We start from the raw sequence: 24723 nt of genomic DNA on the forward strand, positions 1-24723 counted from the left end.
ATGAGGGACTTCTCTGGTGGCCCCATGATTAAAACTCCACACTTCCAATGCAGTGGGTGTGGGTTCAATCCCTGGTCAGGGATCTAAGATCCCACGTGCTGTGTGGCACAGACAGGAAATAAAAATAAGAATAATAAATTAACAACAACAAAAAAAAGAGATGAGCATTTTAGGGAATATGCTGTATAAGAGCACAAAGAAATAAGGCAACAACTGGAAGTGTTTTCTTTTTAAAAAAAAAAGTGGTTTTTTTTAAGTGTTTTTCTTTTTTAAAGATATCAAGCTGTCAGACATTATGCAGATGGAATGACCAGAAAGGAAGGAAATTAATAGTTCAGGACAAAGTCCTAGATGAGAGAAGATAAGGATGTAGACACAAACAGAAGTGTTGGTCTTAGATTGGACCACACAGCTCTACTGTAATTGGAGATCAGGTTCTTAGGTGGGGAAGAGGAAGTCTTTCGTGCCACCACCACCCCTCAGTATCCAGGCCCCCAAAACTCCCAGCAAGCTTCAACAGGAAAGCCAGTTCCTTGAACACAGGTTTGGACACTGCAGATGCTTCTGAGGAGGCTGGGTGAGCTCAGAAAATGTTTAGGCGCAGATGACCTTCACGTGTGCTAGAAAATGATGTTAATGGGCTGCTCCTTATTGTCCTTCATTAATCAGTGACATCATATTAGTAAATGTCCATCATTCCATTTCTAGGCAATTACTTAACTATAGTGATTATTCTCTTGCCATAGTGTTAAATTTTACTAGCTAATATTGAATTAGGAATCTCACATCTTTGATTTTAAGTAAGATTGTTGATTTATTTCTTACATTACCAGTGACTGACTTTATTATGAAGCCAATCTCCCATTCATGGAATGAGATAGCTAGTTTTCTACATCTTTATGGTTTAGAATGTTTCATATAGTATGAAAATGATATATTCCATGCCCTGTGAAGTTACATGAGTAAGAGCATATTTTCTATTTCAGATCTTTGAGGGTTTTCAAAAATTATTTCATAAGTTTTACGTTTATTAACATATACACACATAATATACTCCTAATTGTCTCAGTGCTGAATATTTAGCTTGATTTTTCAATCTGCTATGTATTTTTTAATCTAAATTTACTTGCATGAGATTTTCTATTTTAATTTTAATTTTTTAAAAAATTTCTTTAAAATTCTACTCACTTCAGTTGCTCAGTCGCATCTGACTCTTTGTGACCCCATGGACTGCAACATGCCAGGCTTACTATTTGATTTTCTAATATTTGTTTATATTTGAATCTTTGCTATTTTCTCTCATCTCTTTTCTATTGGATACATTTAAAATGAATTATTGAGTGAATGCTTTTTTAATTTCTATTCTCTATTTAGCCCTTAATACATAAGCATTTAACATTATAAATTTATCTTTGAATATAATTCTAAATGTATTCTTTAAGTCTTTGTGATTATTATGTCATTGCTTCTAAATAGGTATTGATTGTGTTATATTTTTCCTCTGCCTGTCTGGAATAATATTAATAGTATTTTGGGACAGAGAATGTGTTTTTAAAATTATCTTGTGGTTGAAATTGTAAAATTTAAACTTTGATTTATATCTAATTTTATTCTGTCATTTGCCACAAAGTATAGCTTGTTCAGTTTTCATTTCAAAACATTATTGAAGTTTGCTTTGTTAGTGTGTGGAAATATTACAAATGTTGCAAGAATTATTGAGAAAGACACATTTCCTGTTAACAGACTAGAATGTCTATAAGCAAGTGGTCATGGTTAGGTTCACTAGTTTTAGCAGTCAGATGTTTTATCCTTATTTGTTATTTAAAACAGTTTACCTAGTAGTTCATAATCTGTTGGTGATGTAATGACATCTCCCACACTGATTACATCTATATCGGTTTCTCTTTGAATGTCTAAAAAGTTTTGTTTGAATTTTTTCTGTTATTTACGTCATTGTTGTCGGAAATTGACTATTATTCTACTTTGCCTTTTGCCTCAGATGTCACTGTTGATTATAACATTGCCAGTTTTTCCTGATTTTTAAAAATGTATCTTTCATTAAAAATTACTTTGATTTACGTGTCTTGCTGGGGCTTCCCAAGCAGTGCTAGTGGTAAAGAACCTGCCTGCCAGTGCAGGAGACATGGGAGATGTGGGTTCAATCCCTGGGTTGGAAGGGTCCCCTGGAGGAGGAAATGGTAACTTGTCCCAGTATTCTTGCCTGGAAAAGTCCATGGACAGAGGAGTCTGGTGAGTTGGCTTCAGTCCACGGGGCTGCAAAGAGTTGGACGTGACTGAGTGACTGAGCATATGTCTCTTGTACACAGTAAATTACCAGACTTTTAAAAATTCACACTGAGTTTTTGCCACCTAATAAGAAGTACTCAATGATTATTTTATGGTGATATTTAATCTTGCTAAATTCTTTGTCTTTTGTTTTAGATGGGCCATAAAGCATGAAGGGACCAGTAAGCCAGGCCAATGGAAACATTCCAGAGTTGAAAATCCTCTCTGGAATAAGCTTACCTACATGTGGCCAGTCCTTCCCAGTGGTCAACTTAATGAGGTACTGTTTAGCATAAAGACATTGTTGTTGAGACTTATTTTAAGGTCCAGTATGTGATCAAGGTGTGTGAAAACATCCATGCAGTTTTTGATTTATAGTTGCTAGATGCAAGTGATCAATTGATTCTGTCATTCCATCAATTAATTAGAAAGAAGTATTTAAGTCATCAATTATGGGATGGATATGGAATTTATTTCTTCCTGTAGTCTGTCAAGTTTTGTTTTATATATTTTGAAATTTGGTTCTAGACACACAAATGTTCAGAAATATTTTATCACCCTGGTGAATTAAAACTTCTGACATGTAGATCCTCTTTAGCTATAGTAAATGTCTCAATTATCCAACACTAGTAGAAATATCTGTTGTTGTTGTTGTTGTTGCTATTTACCTTATATTTCTTTTTATCCTTTTATTTTTCATATTTGTACATTCTTATATTTTAGGATGACTTTCCAGTAATCAGCATACAGTTAAGTTTAAAATACAATTTTGACAATCTTTATCTCTAAACTAAGGGTTTTAGTATTTTCTATTTATTGTAATGACATATATTTAGATTATTTCATACCTTTCCTCTGTTTCATTTTTCTCCAATGTTACATCTCAGTCCTTCCAACTGAGATTACTTTCCTTTTGCTAATATATGCCCTTCTTTTAGTCATTGGTATCAAACAGTTTTTACTTATCTTAGTTTACTTAAAATTTTATGTTTATATTTTCTTTTATGAAGAAAATTTATTTTTCTTTCAAATTATTAATTTTCTCTTCATCTTTATCTAATGTGCTGAAAGTTCAAGTGTGGGTCAGCCCATGTTGTGAATTCTCAAGGAAGATTTTTTTCTTCCACCCAGAGAAAATGTTTGAGATGGTGTGTTTTACTTGCAACCAACCACCTGAGAGTCATTCTCTCTGGTTTGCCTTTTCAATGAAGTTTATCCTTTTGTGATTCTTGTTTTATGAGAGGAGTGCTCCTGTTACACTTCTCAGGGCTGGGCCCTGAAATTTGTTTCCTGTACCCTTTCTCTCAAGGCCATGGAAGCAGAAGTTTGCTGGGTTTGAAAAACTCCCTCACAGTAAAATTCAGTTTTAGTACTCTATCTCTCTGGGTCTATAGTATGCCTTGCTTTATTGCTAGGTCAGTGATATGCTCTAAAAGATTTTTTTAAAATGTATTCTTACCTTTTTAGTTGTCTTGTCACATTTTCTGGTCTCAATCTAGTTTTTTCTTTGCCTTTAAATCACAATTCCCTAAGCTTCCTCAGTGACTGAAACAATGAGTCTCAGAGCTTTAAGGGAAGGACAGATGTAGGCTGAAACCAAGAAGTCATTGCTTAGGGGCCCAGATATGCCCTTATATTTAGATTGTGGTGAAGCAACATCTGGGCTTCCCTGATGGCTCAGTGGTAAAGAATACGCCTGCCAGTGCAGGAGATTCAAGGGACACAGGTTCGATCCCTGGGTCAGGAAGATCCCCTGGAAGAGGAAATGTCAACTCATCCAGTATTCTTGCTGGGGAAATCACATGCATAGAGGAGCCCGGTGGGCTACTATCCATGGGTCGCAAAGAGTCGGACACGACTGTGCACACGGCACACAGAAGCAGCAGTCTAGAAAGCTGAGGGGTTTTTGTTGTCGTTTTTGTTTTGTTTTGGAGATAAAGGAGGAGTTCTTAAAAATACCAGGGGCTGTGGTTCGGATAGCCTGAGCCAGGGGCTAGACGAATCATGTGTCTAAGATTCAGGGTACAGCATCGTGAGAGCCATGATGGAGCCAAGGGTGGAGGGATAGCACAGAGACAGACAAGCCCAGCACAGGCCAAGGAAAACAATGTGAGTTATGCTGATTGTAGGCTTTTCTTCAGAGGTCCAGAAAGGGCAGAGGCTAAAATCAAGAGAAGCAGAAAGGATAACTTACTTCTCAACTGGAGGTGGACAAGTGTCAGCGGGTTGCCCCAGTAGCCAGTGAGAAGAGACACATATCTTTAAAAATCAGGGACAAGTATCACATAGAGACCATGAAGGGCTTCTCCAGTAGCTCAGACAGTAAGGCATCTGCTTGCAATGTAGGAGATCTGGGTTCGATCCCTGGGTTGGGAAGATCCCCTGAAGTAGGAAATGGCAGCCCACTCCAATATCCTTGCCTGGAAAATTCCATGGACAGAGGTCCCTGGCAGGCTACAGCCAATGAGGACCACAAAAAGTCAGACATGACTGAGTGACTAAATTCTCCTCTATAGACCATGAACCCCCTTTCCCAATGGTACATAGTTTTTTGAACTTTCTTCCACACCCAGAGATCACACTGAGGAAGGGGAAAAGAAGGGCATATCTTTGAAAAGAAATAATAGTTTTGATAAGTCTGAACATTTAATTTGATTAAATATGTATCAAAAAGGACAGTGCTAAAAATCAGGCAAAAAAAAAAAAAAAGGCTTTTCCAACTTGGCAGAAACAGGGGACACTTCTAATTGGAATATCAAGATTCCCTCCCACCTAAGGGTGACAGGGATGCCTCATAAGGAAGTGTACTTTCTTAGAAAGAGAGAAAAAGGTAATTATGGTAGACTTCACAGATACTGTGCTTACATTTTTTTTTTTCAACATAGTATCAGATCAGATCAGTCACTCAGTCTTGTCCGACTCTTTGCAACCCCATGAATCACAGCACGCCAGGCCTCCCTGTCCATCACCAACTCCTGGAGTTCACTCAGACTCACGTCCATTGAGTCAGTGATGCCATCCAGCCATCTCATCCTCTGTCGTCCCCTTTTCCTCTTGCCCCCAATCCCTCCCAGCATCAGAGTCTTTTCCAATGAGTTAACTCTTTGCATGAGGTGGCCAAAGTACTGGAGTTTCAGCTTTAGCATCATTCCTTCCAAAGAAATCCCAGAGCTGATCTCCTTCAGAATGGACTGGTTGGATCTCCTTGTAGTCCAAGGGACTCTCAAGAGTCTTCTCCAACACCACAGTTCAAAAGCATCAATTCTTTGGCACTCAGCCTTCTTCACAGTCCAACTCTCACATCCATACATGACCACAGGAAAAACCATAGCCTTGACTAGATGGACCTTTGTTGGCAAAGTAATGTCTCTGCTTTTGAATATGCTATCTAGGTTGGTCATAACTTTCCTTCCAGTAAGCTTCTTTTAATTTCATGGCTGCAGTCACCATCTGCAGTGATTTTGGAGCCCCCAAAAATAAAGTCTGACACTGTTTCCACTGTTTCCGCATCTATTTCCCATGAAGTGATGGGACTGGATGCCATGATCTTTGTTTTCTGAATGTTGAGCTTTAAGCCAACTTTTTCACTCTCCACTTTCACTTTCATCAAGAGGCTTTTGAGTTCCTCTTCACTTTCTGCCATAAGAGTGGTGTCATCTGCATATCTGAGGTTATTGATATTTCTCCTGGCAATCTTGATTCCAGCTTGTGTTTCTTCCAGTCCAGCATTTCTTATGATGTACTCTGCATAGAAGTTAAATAAGCAGGGTGACAATATACAACCTTGACGTACTCCTTTTCCTATTTGGAACCAGTCTGTTGTTCCATGTCCAGTTCTAACTGTTGCTTCCTGACCTGCATACAGATTTATCAAGAGGCAGATCAGGTGGTCTGGTATTCCCATCTCTTTCAGAATTTTCCACAGTTTATTGTGATCCACACAGTCAAAGGCTTTGGCATAGTCAATAAAGCAGAAGTAGGTGTTTTTCTGGAACTCTCTTGCTTTTTCCATGATCCAGCAGATGTTGGCAATTTGATCTCTGGTTCCTCTGCCTTTTCTCAAACCAGCTTGAACATCAGGAAGTTCACAGTTCACATATTGCTGAAGCCTGGCTTGGAGAATTTTGAGCATTACTTTACTAGCATGTGGAGAAGGCAATGGCATCCCACTCCAGTACTCTTGCCTGGAAAATCCAATGGACGGAGGAGCCTGATAGGCTGCAGTCCGTGGGTCGCTAAGAGTCGTACATGACCGAGCAACTTCACTTTGACTTTTCACTGTCATGCATTGGAGGAGGAAATGGCAACCCACTCCAGTGTTCTTGCCCGGGGAATCCCATGGACAGGGGAACCTGGTGGGCTGCCGTCTATGGGTTCGCACGGAGTCGGACACTACTGAAGCGACTTGGCAGCAGCAGCAGAGATGAGTGCAATTGTGCGGTAGTTTGAGCATTCTTTGGCATTGCCTTTCTTTGGGATTGGAATGAAAACTGACCTTTTCCAGTCCTGTGGCCACTGCTGAGTTTTCCAAATTTGCTGTCATGTTGAGTGCAGCACTTTCACAGCATCATCTTTCAGGATTTGGAATAGCTCAACTGGAATTCCATCACCTCCACTAGCTTTGTTCGTAGTGATGCTTTCTAAGGCCCACTTGACTTCACATTCCAGGATGTCTGGCTCTAGGTCAGTGATCACACCATCGTGATTATCTGGGTCGTGAAGATCTTTTTGTACAGTTCTTCTGTGTATTCTTGTCATCTCGTCTTATACAGGTAGAGTAATTCAGTTAATTAATTAATTGACTTAAATGGTGAATGGTAGTTATATTAGGAAACCTAAGTTAACCATGTTCCTCTTAACACATACCTTTTAAAACAATAACATTTTTACTGTGTGTGTTAAGTTGCTTCAGTCTTGTCTGACTCTGTGACCCTATAGATGGACTGTAGCCTCCCAGGCTCTTCTGTCCATGGCATTCTCCAGGCAAGAATAGTGGAGTGGGTTGCCATGTCCTCCTCCAGGGAATCTTCCTGATGCAGGGATCGAACCTGAGTCTCTTACATCTCCTACATTGGCAGGAGGGTTCCTTACCTCTTCACCATAGTGCCATCAATAGTCTAGAATTTGACAACTAAATGATCTTGGGAATGAAAATGGATTACCTCACAGTTCTCCAGGCATTTAAACAGGAACAGTAGATTTTGGGTGAACAAAGTCACTATAGTCCAACAAAACCCTGACTTGGCTTGTAAACCAAACAGAAAGGACTAAGGCAACTAAATTACATAAAATGATATAAATTGACCATGTATTTCAAAATAACTCAGCCTAAGGGTCCTCTTATTTCTTGAAATGTTTGCAGAAGAAAAAAAAACTATTTACCAAGCAGGGAACAGACATAGTTCTCAGTCAAATAAAATTCACTCTACTTGACTTCAAGCTTATTTAACTTATATGCAGAGTACATCATGAGAAATTGAAGCACAGGCTGGAATCAAGATTGCCAGGAGAAATATCAATAACCTCAGATATGCAGATGACACCACCCTTATGGCAGAAAGTGAAGAGGAACTAAAAGCCTCTTGATGAAAGTGAAAGAGGAGAGTTGAAAAAGTTGGCTTAAAGCTCAACATTCAGAAAACGAAAATCATGGCATCTGGTCCCATCACTTCATGGGAAATAGATGGGGAAACAGTGGAAACAGTGTCAGACTTTATTTTTTGGGGGCTCCAAAATCACTGCAGATGGTGATTGCAGACACGAAATTAAAAGACGCTTACTCCTTGGAAGGAAAGTTATGACCAACCTAGATAGCATATTCAAAAGCAGAGACATTACTTTGCCAACAAAGGTCCATCTAGTCAAGGCTATGGTTTTTCCTGTGGTCATGTATGGATGTGAAAGTTGGACTGTGAAGAAAGCTGAGCACCGAAGAATTGAAAAATTTTGAACTGTGGTATTGGAGAAGACTCTTGAGAGTCCCTTGGCCTTCAAGGAGATCCAACCAGTCCATTCTAAAGGAGATCAGCCCTGGGATTTCTTTGGAAGGAATGATGCTAAAGCTGAAACTCCAGTACTTTGGCCACCTCATGTGAAGAGTTGACTCAATGGAAAAGTCTCTGATGCTGGGAGGGATTGGGGGCAGGAGGAGAAGGGGACGACAGAGGATGAGATGGCTGGAGAATCCCATAGACAGGGGAATCTGGCTGGCTACAGTCCAAGGGTCAGACAGGACTGAACAACTCACACTTTCACTTCCAAATATATTCTTCTTTGCCAAATAGATTTAGTTTAAGATATTATTTGGGTTGTGAAACCACTTTTCATACATTCTTCCTTTTTTCATGTTGACTAGAGATATTTTATACAGAAGCAAATAAAAAAAAAAAAAAACAATTCCAAGTTAATTCAGTTCTGTATTTCCAGAATGATGTTTCTCTGAAAGGGAAAAAGTCTTTCATGTAGTAACACAACACAAGTTGTTCATGCATTTAAAAAATTAACATCTTTCCTCTTTGTTAAAATGAAACATTAATTAGAATCATCTGGAACATCTCAGGTGCCCAATACATGATGATGAATGTTTGATGAATGAATAAAAGATTAAAGGTATAAGCAAGTGTGCTTATTTTTAAAATATACAGAAATGATTCTTCCTATTTACTTATTATCAATTTTCTTGTCATTCTTTCTGAAGGAGTTTGATTGGCCGATAAAAGGACTGCTTCTTCCAAACAGTCCTCCCATGAAGAAACCCATCCATAAGGCACCGGAGCAGTATGTCCCTGTGAGACTCAGAGTTTTGCGGAATGGAGACAAGAACAAAGCCAGAGCCCATATTGTAATCAGTCCAGACATCTCACCTGGGCAGAAAATGCAGTAAGAACAACTTGTTCATATTTCTCATCAAGCATACTTTCTCATTTCTATAGATTTTAGTCTTCTTGAATGAAGGAGTTGGTTTTTTTTTCCCTCCCGGGAAAATTCTGTGTTTGTTCCATTAAAAGGCTTCTGTATTGACATCTGAAAGTGTCAACTACCGATTGGCACTTGGCGTCTACCTCTGCTGCTGCTGCTGCTACTAAGTCGCTTCAGTCATGTCCAGCTCCGTGCGACCCCATAGATGGCAGCCTACCAGTCTCCCCTGTCCCTGGGATTCTCCAGGCAAGAACACTGGAGTGGGTTGCCATTTCCTTCTCCAATGCATGAAAGTGAAAAGTGAAAGTGAAGTCGCTCAGTCATGTCCGACTCTTAGCGACCCCATGGGCTGCAGCCCACTAGGCTCCTCTGTCCATGGGAGGTTCCAGGCAAGAGTACTGGAGTGGGGTGCCATCACCTTCTCCGTCGTCTACCTCTTTAATCCTCGTCTACCTCTACAAGGATTAAATCATGAGTGGCTGCAGTTGCTGACTTTCAACACTCTGTGAAAGGAGTTCCGGGTGGAGAGCAGAAACGAGACACTCTGAGCTCTGGGTAAAACTGGCAGAACAGGTCTTCGGATAGCCATCTTCAGGAGATGATTTTATGAGCATAATTCTTTTTCATCTCGTATCTAGAAAAACACTAAAATCGTTCATAATGACATCTGCTCCTCATGACTAGCAATAACCTTCTGCAAAAAAATATGTGCTTGATTACAGTATTCTTCCTTCACCAGAATCCCACATAGACTGACCTGTCCCCCTACGTCTTTGGAGCAGTTTCTCAGATATCTGAGATGCGGTCTCCTGGGCTATCATCCTCATTTTGCCCTAAATAAAACTTAGCTCACAACTCTCAGGTTGTGCTTTTTTTTCAAGTCGGCAGAGTAAAAATAGACACTAAGATTCCTTTCATTTCTTTACTTTATTTACTGAATTTTGTTTTGGCTGTGTTGGGTCTTTGTTGCTGCCGGTGGACTTTCCCTAGCTGTGGAGAGCAGAGGCTGCTCCTCGTTGCGGTGCGCAGGTGCTCACGGCGGTGGCTCCTCTGTTGGCAGAGCACAGGCTCTAGGCATTCGGCCTTCCGCAGCTGCAGCTTTCAGGCTCTAGAGTGTGGGCTCAGTGGCTGTGGCACACAGGCTTAGTTGCTCTATGGTTAGATTCACTTAGTTCCTATATCAGGAACTGAATTTGAGCACTATTGATTCAGGCTGGCCATGGGAGAATGTAATGAGTTGCAAATAAATAGCTCTGATGGAAAAAGTTTTCTGATCAATATCTATTTTGAGTTAGCATTGTTATTTGCATTCATTAATGTATTTTGAAATAACTGAGCTCATTAATTGCTTCTTAAGTGTAATTTTATAATTTCTTATTTAAGTTTGTATTTAGTTATTGTTTACATTATTTATTTAAGTTATTATTACAGACAATTCTTTAGATTTACACCTTTGGAATATTTAATGAACAAGCATAGTTTTACATAATCTATATTCTTGCCTTGGAATAGCATTTTAAAAGTGTGCCACTCTAGAAAAGCATCAATTTCCACTTTAACTTATGTTACAAGGTTGGAATAAAATCTTCCGAAACAGCCAGTGTTTCTCCAACATTGGAGAAAACTCACCTTCTATATTTTCATAATGTTTTATGACAAAAGGAATCACAGATCAGTGCAAACTCTCATGTAAAGAATGAGTTAAACACATTGTTTCTAACATTATTAGCAGTGATATTACCTCTTGACCTTTCTTTTGATATGTTTAGAATATTTGAGGCTGCTGATAATAGTTTAATATTACTTTCTTCACATTGATTAAAGATACTTCATACATCACTGAACAATGAGTAACATTCAGATTGGCTGTCCGCTGAACTGCCTGTATAGATGATAAAGTAAAAAATTAATCTTGACTAAAGTAAAGTCAACCCTGAAATTGAAATCTTTGACGCATTCATTTCATAATTAGTTCATTCTACTAAAATGTAAAATGTGAGGGTAATGCTCTTGAAGTATATATGACTTTTTTTTAACATGAAAAACTAACAAATAATTTCTGTCCTTTCCTATCTTTGTGTCTCAAAATTATATACAGATTTGATCTGACCAATTTATATTTTTAAATACATGGTTCAATCTGGTGATACAGACATAATTTTAGAGATTTATTACTTTGGACAGCTATTCTAGTAAAGAGTATGTGAAACTCTCTGCTATGTTCATGGAAGAATGTGTCCTGGTTAATAAAATAGCCACTTTGTTCTCTACATGAATTACTGGAGTGGGTTGCCATTTCTTTCTCCACTACATGAATTAATTATTCCTAAATGATTAAAATACGCTGGCATACACTTGACATTAAAACTCTACTGAATATCATTTCATTTTTCTTCACTGATTCAGAAAATTCTCTTCAGGATCATCAATAGCATTCCTTTAACTTCTCTCCAAGCTATATGTAGGTACTGGTAACAGAAGATTTAATAAGGAGTGTTTTGGCTAAAATTACAGGGTGACTGTGTTGCCCAGCTCCAGAGGGCACTGTTCACATAATCTCTGTGAATAGTGTCCCAGAGTTATGCAAGGTGGAAGCCCTGCTGTGCTACTTTTAATATACCCATGCAGTATGTCTCTTCTAAAAGAAATAAATGCTAATGATACGTAAGCATACATTACTTGCATTAACCTGAAAGTTATTTATAAGAGAGTTGGACTGTTTACTGTCTTCACCAGCAAAATCAGGTTAGAATGATGAAACATAGATCCATTTTAATTGAATTCTGCTCTGAAGTGAAATGAAAGTCACTTGGTCGTGTCTGACTCTTTGCCACCACATGGACCGTACAGTGGATGGAATTCTTTGGGCCAGAAGGCTGAAGTGGGTAGCCGTTCCTTTTTCCAGGGTATCTTCCCAACCCAGGTATCAAACCCAGGTCTCCCGCATTGCAGGCAGATTCTTTACCAGCTGAACCACCAGAGAAGCCCAAATTCTGCTCTCAGTTCAGTTCAGTCCAGTCGCTCAGTAGTGTCTGACTCTTTGCGACCCCATGAATTGCAGCATGCCAGGCCTCCCTGTCCATCACCAACTCCCGGAATTCACTCAAACTCACGTCATTTGAGTTGGTGATGCCATCCAGCTATCTCATCCTCTGTCGTCCCCTTCTCCTCCTGCCCCCAATCCCTCCCAGCATCAGAGTCTTTTCCAATGAGTCAACTCTTCACATGAGGTGGCCAAAGTACTGGAGTTTCAGCCTTAGCATCATTCCTTCCAAAGAACACCTAGGACTGATCTCCTTCAGAATGGACTGGTTGGATCTCCTTGCAGTCCAAGGGACTCTCAAGAGTCTTCTCCAATACCACAGTTCAAAAGCATCAATTCTTCGGTGCTCAGCTTTATTCACAGTCCAACTCTCACATCCATACATGACCACTGGAAAGACCATAGCCTTGACTAGACGGACCTTTGTTGGCAAAGTAATGTCTCTGCTTTTGAATACGCTAGCTAGGTTGGTCATAACTTTCCTTCCAAGGAGTAAGCGTCTTTTAATTTCATGGCTGCAGTCACCATCTGCAGTGATTTTGGAGCCCCCAAAAATAAAGTCTGACACTGTTTCCACTGTTTCCCCATCTATTTCCCATGAAGTGATGGGACTGGATGCCATGATCTTCGTTTTCTGAATGTTGAGGTTTAAGCCAACTTTTTCACTCTCCACTTTCACTTTCATCAAGAGGCTTTTGAGTTCCTCTTCACTTTCTGCCATAAGGGTGGTGTCATCTGCATATCTGAAGTTATTAATATTTCTCCTGGCAATCTTGATTCCAGCTTGTGCTTCCTCCAGCCCAGCGTTTCTCATGATGTACTCTGCATATAAGTTAAATAGGCACGGTGACAATATACAGCCTTGACATACTCTTTTTCCTATTTGGAACCAGTCTGTTGTTCCATGTCCAGTTCTAACTGTTGCTTCCTGACCTGCATACAGGTTTCTCAAGAGGCAGATCAGGTGGTCTGGTATTCCCATCTCTTTCAGAATTTTCCACAGTTTATTGTGGTACACACAGTCAAAGGCTTTGGCATAGTCAATAAAGCAGAAGTAGATGTTTTTCTGGAACTCTCTTGCTTTTTCGATGATCCAGCAGATGTTGGCAATTTGATCTCTGGTTCCTCTGCCTTTTCTAAAACCAGCTTGAACATCAGGAAGTTCACGGTTCACATATTGCTGAAGCCTGGCTTGGAGAATTTTGAGCATTACTTTACTAGCGTGTGAGATGAGTGCAATTGTGTGGTAGTTTGAGCATTTTTTGGCATTGCCTTTCTTTGGAATTGGAATGAAAACTGACCTTTTCCAGTCCTGTGGCCACTGCTGAGTTTTCCAAATTTGCTGGCATATTGAGTGCAGCACTTTCACAGCATCATCTTCCAGGATTTGAAATAGCTCAACTGGAATTCCATCACCTCCACTAGCTTTGTTCGTAGTGATGCTTTCTAAGGCCCACTTGACTTCACATTCCAGGATGTCTGTCTCCAGGTGAGTGATCACACCATCGTGATTATCTTTGTCATGAAGATCTTTTTTGTACAGTTCTTCTGTGTATTCTTGCCACCTCTTCTTAATATCTTCTGCTTCTGAATTACCTGTAGCTTCTCTGAACTCTGTTGCTCTGACTACTGTGGGCTTTTCACCAGGATTGCTTCTGCCATTATCTGTGCTGTGATTATCTGCTTCTGTCTCCATCCATGAGAGAGAGAACAGGGGGTGTGTTATTCATCCATATATGTGCTGTCTGCTCTGGTCATGGAACTGTGTGTCTCAATTAATCGATTATTAAGCTATTTTATTCACCATATGATTCAGGGCTCACAAATTTAGTGCTTGTTGAATGAGTAAATGAATTAATGATTGTCTATACTTGATTGGGCTTTCTTGGTGGCTCAGACAGTAAAGAATCTCCTGAAATGCAGGAGACTTGGGTTTGATCCCTGGGTCAGGAAGATACCCTGGAGAAGGGAATGGCAACCCACTCCAGTATTCTTGCATGGAGAATTCAACTGACAGAAAAGCCTGGTTGGCTACAGTCCATGTGGTAGCAAAGAGTTGGACATTTCTGAGTGACTAACATAACATTTTATATTTGATTACATTTCAAATCAATGACTGAATGAATAGCTATATTTAAACACTGTATCTTTAATATAATATAAAGATTCTAAAATTACAGAACGCTATCTTACCTAAAAATTTGAACAATGTGTATTCCAATTCTTTTTATATGATCATCATTATTAATTTTTAATTAAAAACATTTTAGGTTTGGGTTGATACTGAAACAGTATCTGAGTAACGTATGAATACGAACAGTGTATGACTAAAACATCAAAGGCAAAATTAATGTAATCTCTTCATTTTCTTCAAAGTTGATAAATTCACATCTTGAGTGTTCAACATTATTGGAAAAGGATTCAGATATTGAAAATTTATTTTCTTATATAAACTATTCATAGTATAAATGTGAAGTTTAATATTTAATTGTGATAGTATTTGAAACCCTATTTTTAAAGAAAGGCATATTATTTAGGGTCAGTTCAGTTCAGTTGCTCAGTTGTGATTGACTCTGCAGCCCCATGGCTTGCAGCACAGGAGGCCTCCCTGTCCATCACCAACTCCTGGAGCCTGCTCAAACTCATGTCCATCAAGTCAGTGATGCCATCTAACCATCTCATCCTCTGTCATTTCCTTCTCCTCCTGCCTTCAATCTTCCCCAGCATCAGAGTCTTTTCTAAAGAATCAGTTCTTCACATCAGGTGGCCAAAGTACTGGAGCTTCAGCTTCAGCATCAGTCCTTCCAATGAATATTCAGGATTGATTTCCTTTAGGATTGACTGGTTTGGTCTCCTTGCTGTCCAAGGGATTCTCAAGAGTTTTCTCTAATGCCACAGTTCAAAAGTATCAGTTCTTCAGAGCTCAGCTTTCTTAATGGTCCAGCTGTCACATCCATACCTGACTACTGGAAAGACCATAACTTTGACTAGACAGACCTTTGTTGGAAAAGTAGTGTCTCTGCTTTTTAATATGCTGTGTAGGTTGGTCATAGCTTTTCTTCCAAAAAGAAAGTGTCTTTTAGCTTCATAGCTGCCGTCACCACCCACAGTGATTTTGGAGCCCAAGAAAATAAAGTCTGTCACTGTTTCCATTGTTTCCCCTTCTATTTGCTATGAAGTGATGGGACTGGATGCCATGATCTTAGGTTTTTTAATGTTGAGTTTTTAGCCAGCTTGTTCACTCTCCTCTCTCACTTCATCAAGAGGCTCCTTAGTTCCCCTTCACTTTCTGCCATAAGGGTGGTGTCATCTGCATATCTGAGGTTATTGATATTTCTCCCAGCAATCTTGATTCTAGCTTATGCTTCCTCCAGCCCAGCATTTCTCATGATGTACTCTGCATATAAGTTAAATAAGCAGGGTGACAGTATACAGCCTCAAAGTACTCCTTTTCCAATTTGGAACCGGTTTGTTTTTCCATGTTCCATGTCTGGTTTTAACTGTTGCTTCTTAACTGTTGGTTTTTAGGGTAAATCATGATAAATTAAAACTTTATGATTTATTCACATACTATAACAAGCTGAATGATAAATGGCAATGTATACTGACATATCAGTCTAATCTTGGATCGTTTTTTCCAGGTATGTTGACCCTGAAAGGAAAGGGAATATGAAAAATTTTGTCACTAAATATTCTGAAGCAGAAACAAACCCGACTGGATTTCACCAGCTTTTGGAGAGGTAAATAATAGCCTAAACGCAAAGGTATACTCCATTCAAGTGCCTGGATGATTATAACACAAAATACATATGCACCTACATAAGAAAACAATTGTTAATATAATGATTCTGGAGTTTTTTTTCTGTGAAGTTTATAAGCTATGTGCGTACATGATAATATTTTTCCCCCAGATTTCTAGGTCTTGTGATTTTCTCCTAGTTTCTGAACTACCAACTCTATAAATGTAAATTTTTCCCATTAAAAATATATTTCACAATTTTATAGCACTTTTGTTTGAATTTATTTGTACTGAGGACAAAGTAGTTGTCTCTTTAAATCACTTTTTAAGTGTCAGTAATCATGTTTTTGAAGTACATTGTAATTTTTCTTTTGATCAGTATTTTCTTACCCAAATAAGAATTATTCCCATAGACTTTGATAACTGTTCAAAGGCAGAATACTTGATATAAACTTTTTGCAAAATATATCTTCTTCAATATGAGAGGACAGTTGTACAGAATTTAAGGAAATTTATGCCATCCTTCAGTAATTTAATAATTCACTCTAGACAGTTTTGGGAATCTTTGTTGCTGGTGACTCTTCCATCTGCAAAGCCTAAGGAAGATCTAACACAATAAGCATAATAATCCCCATTTAAAAATAATAGGTATAGACCATTTTGTTGATATCTCAATTCGCAGGCAACATGGAGTATTGGAAAAACCAGTCCTGAGAGAGTGAAGTCGGAGATAAAACTCTGCTTTTCTAGATTCTCTGTAAATCAAAGCCACGTGGTTATCAGTCCTAACTTCTGGTGTCAGAGTCAGAGGATTTCATTTCTAGGACCTTTGCTTTCATGCATCAGAGAAATCCCAAACCACTCACTGAGCATCTCAGTCTCAGTTTCTTCCCTGTTATTCTATGATGATGCCCTCTCAGGAGGCTATACGCTGTGGTAAAAAGACCCAGAGAGTTTTAGGTTTGAATTTCAGATTTTGAACTCACTAATTTTGTGACCTTGGGCACGGAACTTAATTAAGCTCCAGGCTCAGTTTCATCATCCATAAAATGGGCTTCTCAGAAAGGGTGTGAGAATTAAGCAAGAGAGTAGCTAAGAAGTGCTTGAAGTGCATGGTTCATTTTAACAATATGTTGCTGATGCTTTTATATGTCAGATGCTTTACAGGTATTCACACATTTAACCTGTACCATATCCCTTTAGGCTCAGACAAGTTAAGTAACTTCTCCAAGGTTACAGAGCCTATTCATGAGAAGGCTAGAGTTTGAACCCAGTCAATCTGACTCCAAAGTCCACATTCTTTATTAGGCACTTAAGAGTCAGTTCCTTTCTTTTCTCTCCATTGATGCTGGCTGGCATGTGAACTAGCTAGAGGAATTCAATACAAAGGAAGCAGCTAATCTCTAACGCAGCTGCTGCTGCTGCTGCTAAGTCGCTTCAGTCGTGTCCGACTCTGTGCGACCCCATAGATGGCAGCCCACCGGCTCCCGCATCCTTGGGATTCTCCAGGCAAGAACACTGGAGTGGGTTGCCATTTCCTTCTCCAATGCATGAAAGTGAAAAGTGAAAGTGAAGTCGCTCAGTTGTGTCTGACTATTTGCAACCCCATGGACTGCAGCCTACCAGGCTCCTCCGTCCATGGGATTTTCCAGGCAAGAGTACTGGAGTGGGATGTCATCACCTTCTCCAAACACAGCTACTCAGACCAATTAATATCAGCACTATTCAAATAGGGTTTCCAAGGATGGAAGGAAGAAAAATCTGCCAACTTCCTATTCACTCTCTTCTCCCAGTTGTCCTAAAACTGGATACTACAGTAGTCCAAAATTCTCCCAGGAAAATGTGAGTGGGAGCCGGTTATGATGATGGTAACTCTCCTTAGGTCATGCTTGGATCTAGGGTAAGTAGCAGAATCTTTGGGCAGCATCTGGAGAAAATTAAGCGAATCTTTCAATTGGGGCTCAATCTTCTTCCAGTCCCCCCTCCCCAACCCATCTCTCCACCCCAACAACTCCTATGGATGAGAAACCTAGCCCAGTCCTCACCAATCCATCAGCCTCCAGGGTTGTGACAGAAGCAGAGACTGAATTCCCACTGGCCTATTTCCTTCTAAGACCTCTCAGAAAAATGGAAGCCTAATTGCTGGCTTAAATTTCTTTATGCCATCTAAGGAAATAAAATTGAGAAATATTTTTCATACAACTGGGTTTTCTTGATGAGCACAAAGTCACTTCTAACTCATGTACTATAGACAGTACATTTTAATAGAAAACAGCATTCTTTCAGGCATGCCCCATCATTCTGTTTAGCTCTTCTTCCTCTTCCGCACAATTCCACCTCCTTACCTCTACCGTAAATGACTATATGAACTCTACCTCTCCACCTTGAGCACACCTTCCACTTTTCTGACAGTTCGCTTTCTAAAAAACAGATCTGACTGCACCATTCCTCTGCCATAATACCCCCAATGACTTCCTGATACTTACAGGATAGAGGCCACGTTCATTAGTCTGGCATCCTAAGTGGTCCCTTAGTTGTTTCCTATCTTCTTTACCAGCTTTATCTGGCTCCACGTCCTGTCCACAAACCCAGCTCCAGCCATGTAAAACTTCTCTGAGTCCTAACCCTGTACTTGGTGAACACCTGTTTATTCATCAAAGTGAAAGTGAAATCCCTCACTCGTGTCCAGCTGTTTGCGACCCCATGGACTGTAGCCTACCAGGCTTCTCCATCCATGAAATTTTCCAGGAAAGAATACTGGAGTGGACTGCCATTTCCTTCTCCAGGAGATCTTCTCGACCCAAGGATTGAACCTGGGTCTCCCTCATTGTAGGCAGACGCTTTACCATCTGAGTCACCAGGGAAGTCCTTATTCATCAAAGTCCACCCCTAAATGTCACTTCCCTAGCTGAGGCTTCCCTGGAGGAGTTTATTGTTTTCCTCTGTGTTCTCACAGCACCCTGGCCAGGTGCCTCTGACAACTCCACTTGTTCATACATATATGAATATGTAGTTCATATTACACTTCAGTTACTGACCAGTCTCTCCCCCTGACTAGGGAGGAAGCGTCCCAGGAAACAGGGCAACTGTATCATTCATCTCGATATCAACAAGGCTGGCTCAGTGCTTGTTTGAGGAGAAAAAAAAATCACTATTGAATGTTTAACCTGGCAAAAAATTCCTATTTGAAAAGGACTTAAAGGGCTATTAGGAATCACTTCTGGTGGAGAGAGATGAGGACCTACTGGCTGATGGATGTAACTTTGGAAAAAGAGTAGAACTTCAACAGCAAAAGCTGAGGAAGGTGTTTTATATGGAAACAAGAACAAGAGAAAAGACCCACAAATAGGAAAGTATAGGGGCATGTTGGGGCTTTCCTGGAGGCTGAGATGGTAAAGAATCTGCCTGCAATGTGGGAAGAATCTGCCTGCAATGCGTGAGACCTGGGTTCGATTCCTGGATTGGGAACATCCCTTAGAGAAGGGTACAGCTACCCACTCCAGTATTCTAGCCTGGAGAATTCTATGGGCTGTATAGCCCATGGGGTCGCAAAGAGTCAGACAAGACTGAGTGACTTTCATTTCACAGGGGCGTGTTGAGGAGTGAAAAATCAGTAATGATATATATATTTTTTATTGCTTGTCGATCATGCTTGGCACTGTGCTAATAAGCACATTTCATAATCAACCCTTAATTTTCACAACAACTTTGACAGGTAAGAAATTTAGGCATAGAGAGTTTAAATAATTTGCCCAAGTCCTACACCTGAAGAGGAGGAATGAGATTCAAAAGGCATCTGATGGATTCCAGGACTGAGCTCTCAACTGTCCCACAGTCCTGTAGAGCTAGTTGTAGTTAATGACCCACCTTGATTTCTTTGATTTACTCTCTTCTCTGCTGGAAACTTTCCACATGTAAGGTCAATTTTTGTGTCTATATTACAGGTGCACTGAAATTTTAAATTTACCTTCTGCAGCTCGGAGATTGTTCAATGAAAAAGGGAAGGAAGTCTTCACCCTAAAAGAACTTCAAAGAGATGAACTGGTAAAACATGACCATGAAACTAGGAATATTAATATACTGGTACTATTAAAAGAAAAATATTTTTTGATATAAGACTTCAAGCACCATCTTTTCCTCCTATTTTTTCCCACAGTTATCTTAATTCAGCAAACATCAGAAAGTAATACAAATAGCTTATTGTTGCATGCTTTCTATGTGTCAGGCATGATTTTAAGGGCTGTATATGACAGAACTCATTTAATGCTCATCACAACCGCCTTATAAATAAATGAAGGGAGAAAGTGGAGAGAACCAAATTATTACCCACTTGTGATTTCTGCCCTGCTCTTTTAAGGAGGTAAATTCTATATTGTTCTTGAGGTTTTCAAAGTGTGGTTTTTTAACAATTTCTTCCTAAATGATAATTTCACCTTTTCAGGAAAAACAAAACAAAACAAAACAAAAAAACCTCATATCTAGTTTCTCACACACTATTTGAGTGCTTGGGTTTCCCCGGTGGCTCACTTGTAAAGACTCTGCGTGCCAATGCAGGAGACAAGGGTTTGATCCCTGGGTCTGGAAGATCCCCTGGAGAAGGAAATGACAACCCACTCCAGTATTCTTGCCTAGAGAATCCCATGGATGGAGGAGCCTGGTGGGCTACAGTCCACGTGGACACAAAAGAGTTGGACACAACTTAGTGACTAAACATTTCAACAACAACAACAACAACAATTTGACTGATTGGAGAATGCTAAGAAGTGAAAGGACTTTAGCTGCCCAGCCTTTTCTCCCACTTACAGAATTTGAAGTGTCAGCTCGAGAAGAAAACCCACTATGATGGATGCCTGAAATTCTTTGACCAGAGAACCAAGCTTATACCAAATTGTTAGAACTTGACTCAGGCTCTGAATGTCAAGACCCCTTGAAAGAGTTTTAAGTGCAAGTACCATTGACTAATATTAGAGGCAGCATGGCAGAGCGGAGATCCTCTGTTCTTGGAGCTTGCTAGATTGTGTTTTGAACCCTAACTCTATCCCTGCCAAGTGTCTTGTTTGTTTCCTTCTAATATTTTTGTTTTTGCTGCTGTGCTTATTCACTGTGTTGTTTTGGAAAGAATTTAAGGTTGATGCAACAAAGCATACAATGCAAAAAGGTAAATCTAAAGATAAGTCACTGGGGCCACCAGGGCAGAGGGAGCAGGAGTGAAAGGAGAATGAGATGGAGTCAGGAGTGACTGTTAAAAGATCCTGCACATTTGCTAGAAATGAATCTGTCCAATTGTTCTGAGCCACTGACTCATGGAGATTGAAACATAAACAGTCACATGATTAAGTATGTCTGTGAGAGAAGAAAAACCTTGTTGATCAGAAAGAAGATATTTTTCAGGAAACTTCCCCTGGGTCGACATAGAAAGTATGTGTGATTAGCGAGTGACCTCAAAAACGGCAGCACTGAGTTTCTTTTTTTTTTAACCAAGTCTTTCTCAATATATTACTCTATTTTTTCTCACTTCAAAGAAATATGTATTTATTTAAGGACATTTAGAAAGTACATATAAGCAAAAAGTAAAAGTAGCATCCACCATCTCAGCATCTAGAAATGTCCATTAACAGTTCGATGCATATACTACAAGTTCATTCATACCAGTGGTTGTTGGAGTTTTCTGTGAAGTTTTCTGTGAACTGACACTTCCTAATATTCACAGGCAATATGAAATCTATTGAAATATCAACTCTGCCACTGTAGCACAAAAGCAGTCACAGATATGCAAATGAGTGGGTGTAGCTGTGTTCCAATAAAACTTTATTTACAAGAGCAGGCTGTGAGCAAGATTTGGACCTCAGCCCTCCCTGTAGCTCAGATGGTAAAGAATCTGCCTGTCATGCAGGAGACCCAGCTTTAATCCATGGGTCAGAAAGATTCCTTGGAGAAGGCAGTGGCAACCCACTTCAATATTCTTGCCTGGAGAATTCCATGGACAGTCCATGGAGCTGCAAAGGGTTGGACACAACTGAGCAACTTTCATTCATTCATTCATTCCCAGGTTGTGCAAGTGGTAAAGAACCAGCCTGCCAATGCAGAAGACATAAGAAACGCGGCTTCAATCCCTAGGTCAGAAACATCCCTTGGAGAAGGAAATGGCAAACCACTCCAGTATTCTTGCCTGGAGAATCCCATGGATAGAGGAACATGGCAGGCTACAGTCCATGGGGTCGCAAAGAGTCGGACAAGACTGAAGTGACTTAGCACGACATAGTTTACAAACCCCTGATTTATATGACTGCAAGGGGATCCAACCAGTCCATTCTAAAGGAGATCAGCCCTGGGTGTTCTTTGGAAGGAATGATGCTAAAGCTGAAACTTCAGCATCTAAAGTACTAAACCAGTACTTTGGCCACCTCATGCAAAGAGTTGACTCATTGGAAAAGACTCTGATGCTGGGAGGGATTGGGGGCAGGAGGAAAAAGGGACGACAGAGGATGAGATGGCTGGATGGCATCATCGACTCGATGGACGTTAGTTTGAGTGAACTCTGGGAGTTGGTGATGGACAGGGAGGCCTGGCGTGCTGCGATTCATGGGGTCGAAAAGAGTCAGACATGACTGAGCGACTGAACTGAACTGAACTGAACTGAATCCTCCCCACATCCCTCCCTTCCTTCTTTCCTTTATCTCCTTTATTTTTTTACAACTTCTTATTAATATTTTGAATTAATTAAAGATTCATAGAGATTCATAGGAAGTTGCAAAGATATATGGAGAAGTACTTCTTTTAGTACAAAACCGTAGAGATCCATCAACTTTGTTGCATTTATCAATAGATTGTGCCTTTTTATCACTGAGCATTATTCCGTTTATCACTGAGTATGGTGCCATAGTTTGTTTTGCCATATTTCACTTATTATAGGATATTTTGATTGTTTCCAGTCTGGGATATAATAATGCTACCAGAAGCAATTGTACGAGATTAGAGACTTATTTCTTTGGTAGGTGTACGTTTCATGTGGTGAACGTTGGATCAATCCTGACCTGTCCATTGCTCAGCAAAAGAAGCAAATCTTCCTAAGGAACTTAGCATCAGATATTTCTAAAATTCAAACCTTCTGCAGTATGCATAAGATAGAGGGTAAGCATTGGAATTATTTACCTTCTCTCTCTCTCTCTGTCTCTGTCTCTCTCTCTCTGTATATATAAATATATTTATATGTATATACACACAGCCAAAAAAAACCCCTTAATGATAAGGCTTTTTAAAAAGAAATTTGCTTGTTTAAACAGATTATATTTCACCCCTGCATCTTACCATTTAGTGTTAGGCTAATTTTTATATTTAACAGAGTTGCGATTTTAATTCACACTGTACTTTGAATGTGCAAAGAAAACATACTTTATTTTGTCTTTAACAAAGTGGGCCTTCTTTGTGAACCCCAGGTACACCCCCAACAAGGAAAACTTTAAATGTACTGTTGGGTTTACATTTGTCCCATCCATTTAATTAAATAGGCCCTTTGTTGAAGGCTTTCTGTTTTCCCAGTCTCCAGACTCTCACTTTAGTTCTTCTCTAGGACGGAAGGAAGGAACTTGGGGGTGCAGATCTCTTGCTTTCTGGGCCCTGCTGGCCGAAGTCCATGGCTGGGTGACAGTGCCATTCTTCTGGCCCAGACAATGCTTTGGGTGGGGTAGTGCTTCCTACCTGCCTCTGCCTCTCCTATGCTCTCTGCAGGCTGGTTGTGGCTGGGTAGCTGTCTCTGCAAACCTTGCCTACAATACCTTTTGACCCCTGGCTGGCAGCCACTTCTGCAAAGCTCCCCTGCATGGCTGTCAGTAAATCCTGGGTCATGGCTGCACCTCCCAGAAACCAGATCCAGCTTCACATAGATTGAAAGGGTGAGGACAGCTCAAGAGGCAACTCATCACCGTGTCCCGAACAATGGGCAGTGTTTCCTCATCTAGCTAAGACACCTGTGGGAGGAAATCATGACACCCAGTGCTGGCTTTCCACCTTTGTCTGTGTTCCACCACAGATTCCCTCAGGCCCAGAAATGGTAGGGTTCCTCCAGCTCAACTCTGAGATTAAAACTGTGATGAGTTAAATGGGAGCTAAAGGCCTTTAGAAAAAAAAAAATCCTAAATCATGACAGTGTCGTCCTGACCTGCATAGCCATAGTCTTGTGCTTGAATGTCAAAACTGTACTTGTACTTACGCTTTCCTTTCGTAATGTTGCTCATTTCCTCATGGTCTTCCATCTTCCCTGAAGGATACCCCAGGACCAGGACAAAGATCCTATACATAGAAAGGAAAAAGAGAAAATGCATTAATATAATTTAAAATAGTATCTTATTGCATATATTGAACACCATATATTATGCTTTGCATGTGTCTCTCAAGGCATTGGGAACTTTCACTGAGGTGTCTGGGATCCCAGAGAATGATCTAAAGGCATATGTCTAGATAATGTAACCCATTTGAATAGTTACAATTTACAATAGCTAGCTTATTTTTGGAAAAACCTATTTTTAGCACTTTTGACTGAAAATATCTTGAGAGGAAAGAATCTACAAAAATTAAATTAAGTGAAATTCAATTTATTAGTTTAAAGGGCAGCTATCAATTACACTTAGAATGTATTCTCTTAGACACAACAGCTGGAACATTTCGCATTTTTATTTTAACACGTTTTTTCAAAATCCTGATGCTCTGAGATGATAACTAATACGTCCTTGCAATTTGT

At 39.9% G+C, this 24723-nt stretch overlaps 1 protein-coding gene across 4 annotated transcripts in view; it reads left to right on the forward strand.

Moving 5' to 3' along the window:
* DCDC1 (doublecortin domain containing 1) overlaps positions 1-24723 on the forward strand; it is a 473661-nt gene that overhangs the window by 388423 nt on the left and 60515 nt on the right. For all 4 annotated transcript variants that reach the window (XM_070383604.1, XM_070383606.1, XM_070383608.1 and 1 more), the window contains 5 exons: positions 2443-2566; positions 8984-9165; positions 15889-15987; positions 19931-20030; positions 22982-23117. In XM_070383604.1, coding sequence (XP_070239705.1) covers positions 2443-2566; positions 8984-9165; positions 15889-15987; positions 19931-20030; positions 22982-23117 — 641 coding nt within the window. The remainder of the gene's footprint in view (positions 1-2442; positions 2567-8983; positions 9166-15888; positions 15988-19930; positions 20031-22981; positions 23118-24723) is intronic.

This window comes from Bos mutus, chromosome 15 (assembly GCF_027580195.1).
Source record: "Bos mutus isolate GX-2022 chromosome 15, NWIPB_WYAK_1.1, whole genome shotgun sequence".
Taxonomy (NCBI): domain Eukaryota; kingdom Metazoa; phylum Chordata; class Mammalia; order Artiodactyla; family Bovidae; genus Bos; species Bos mutus.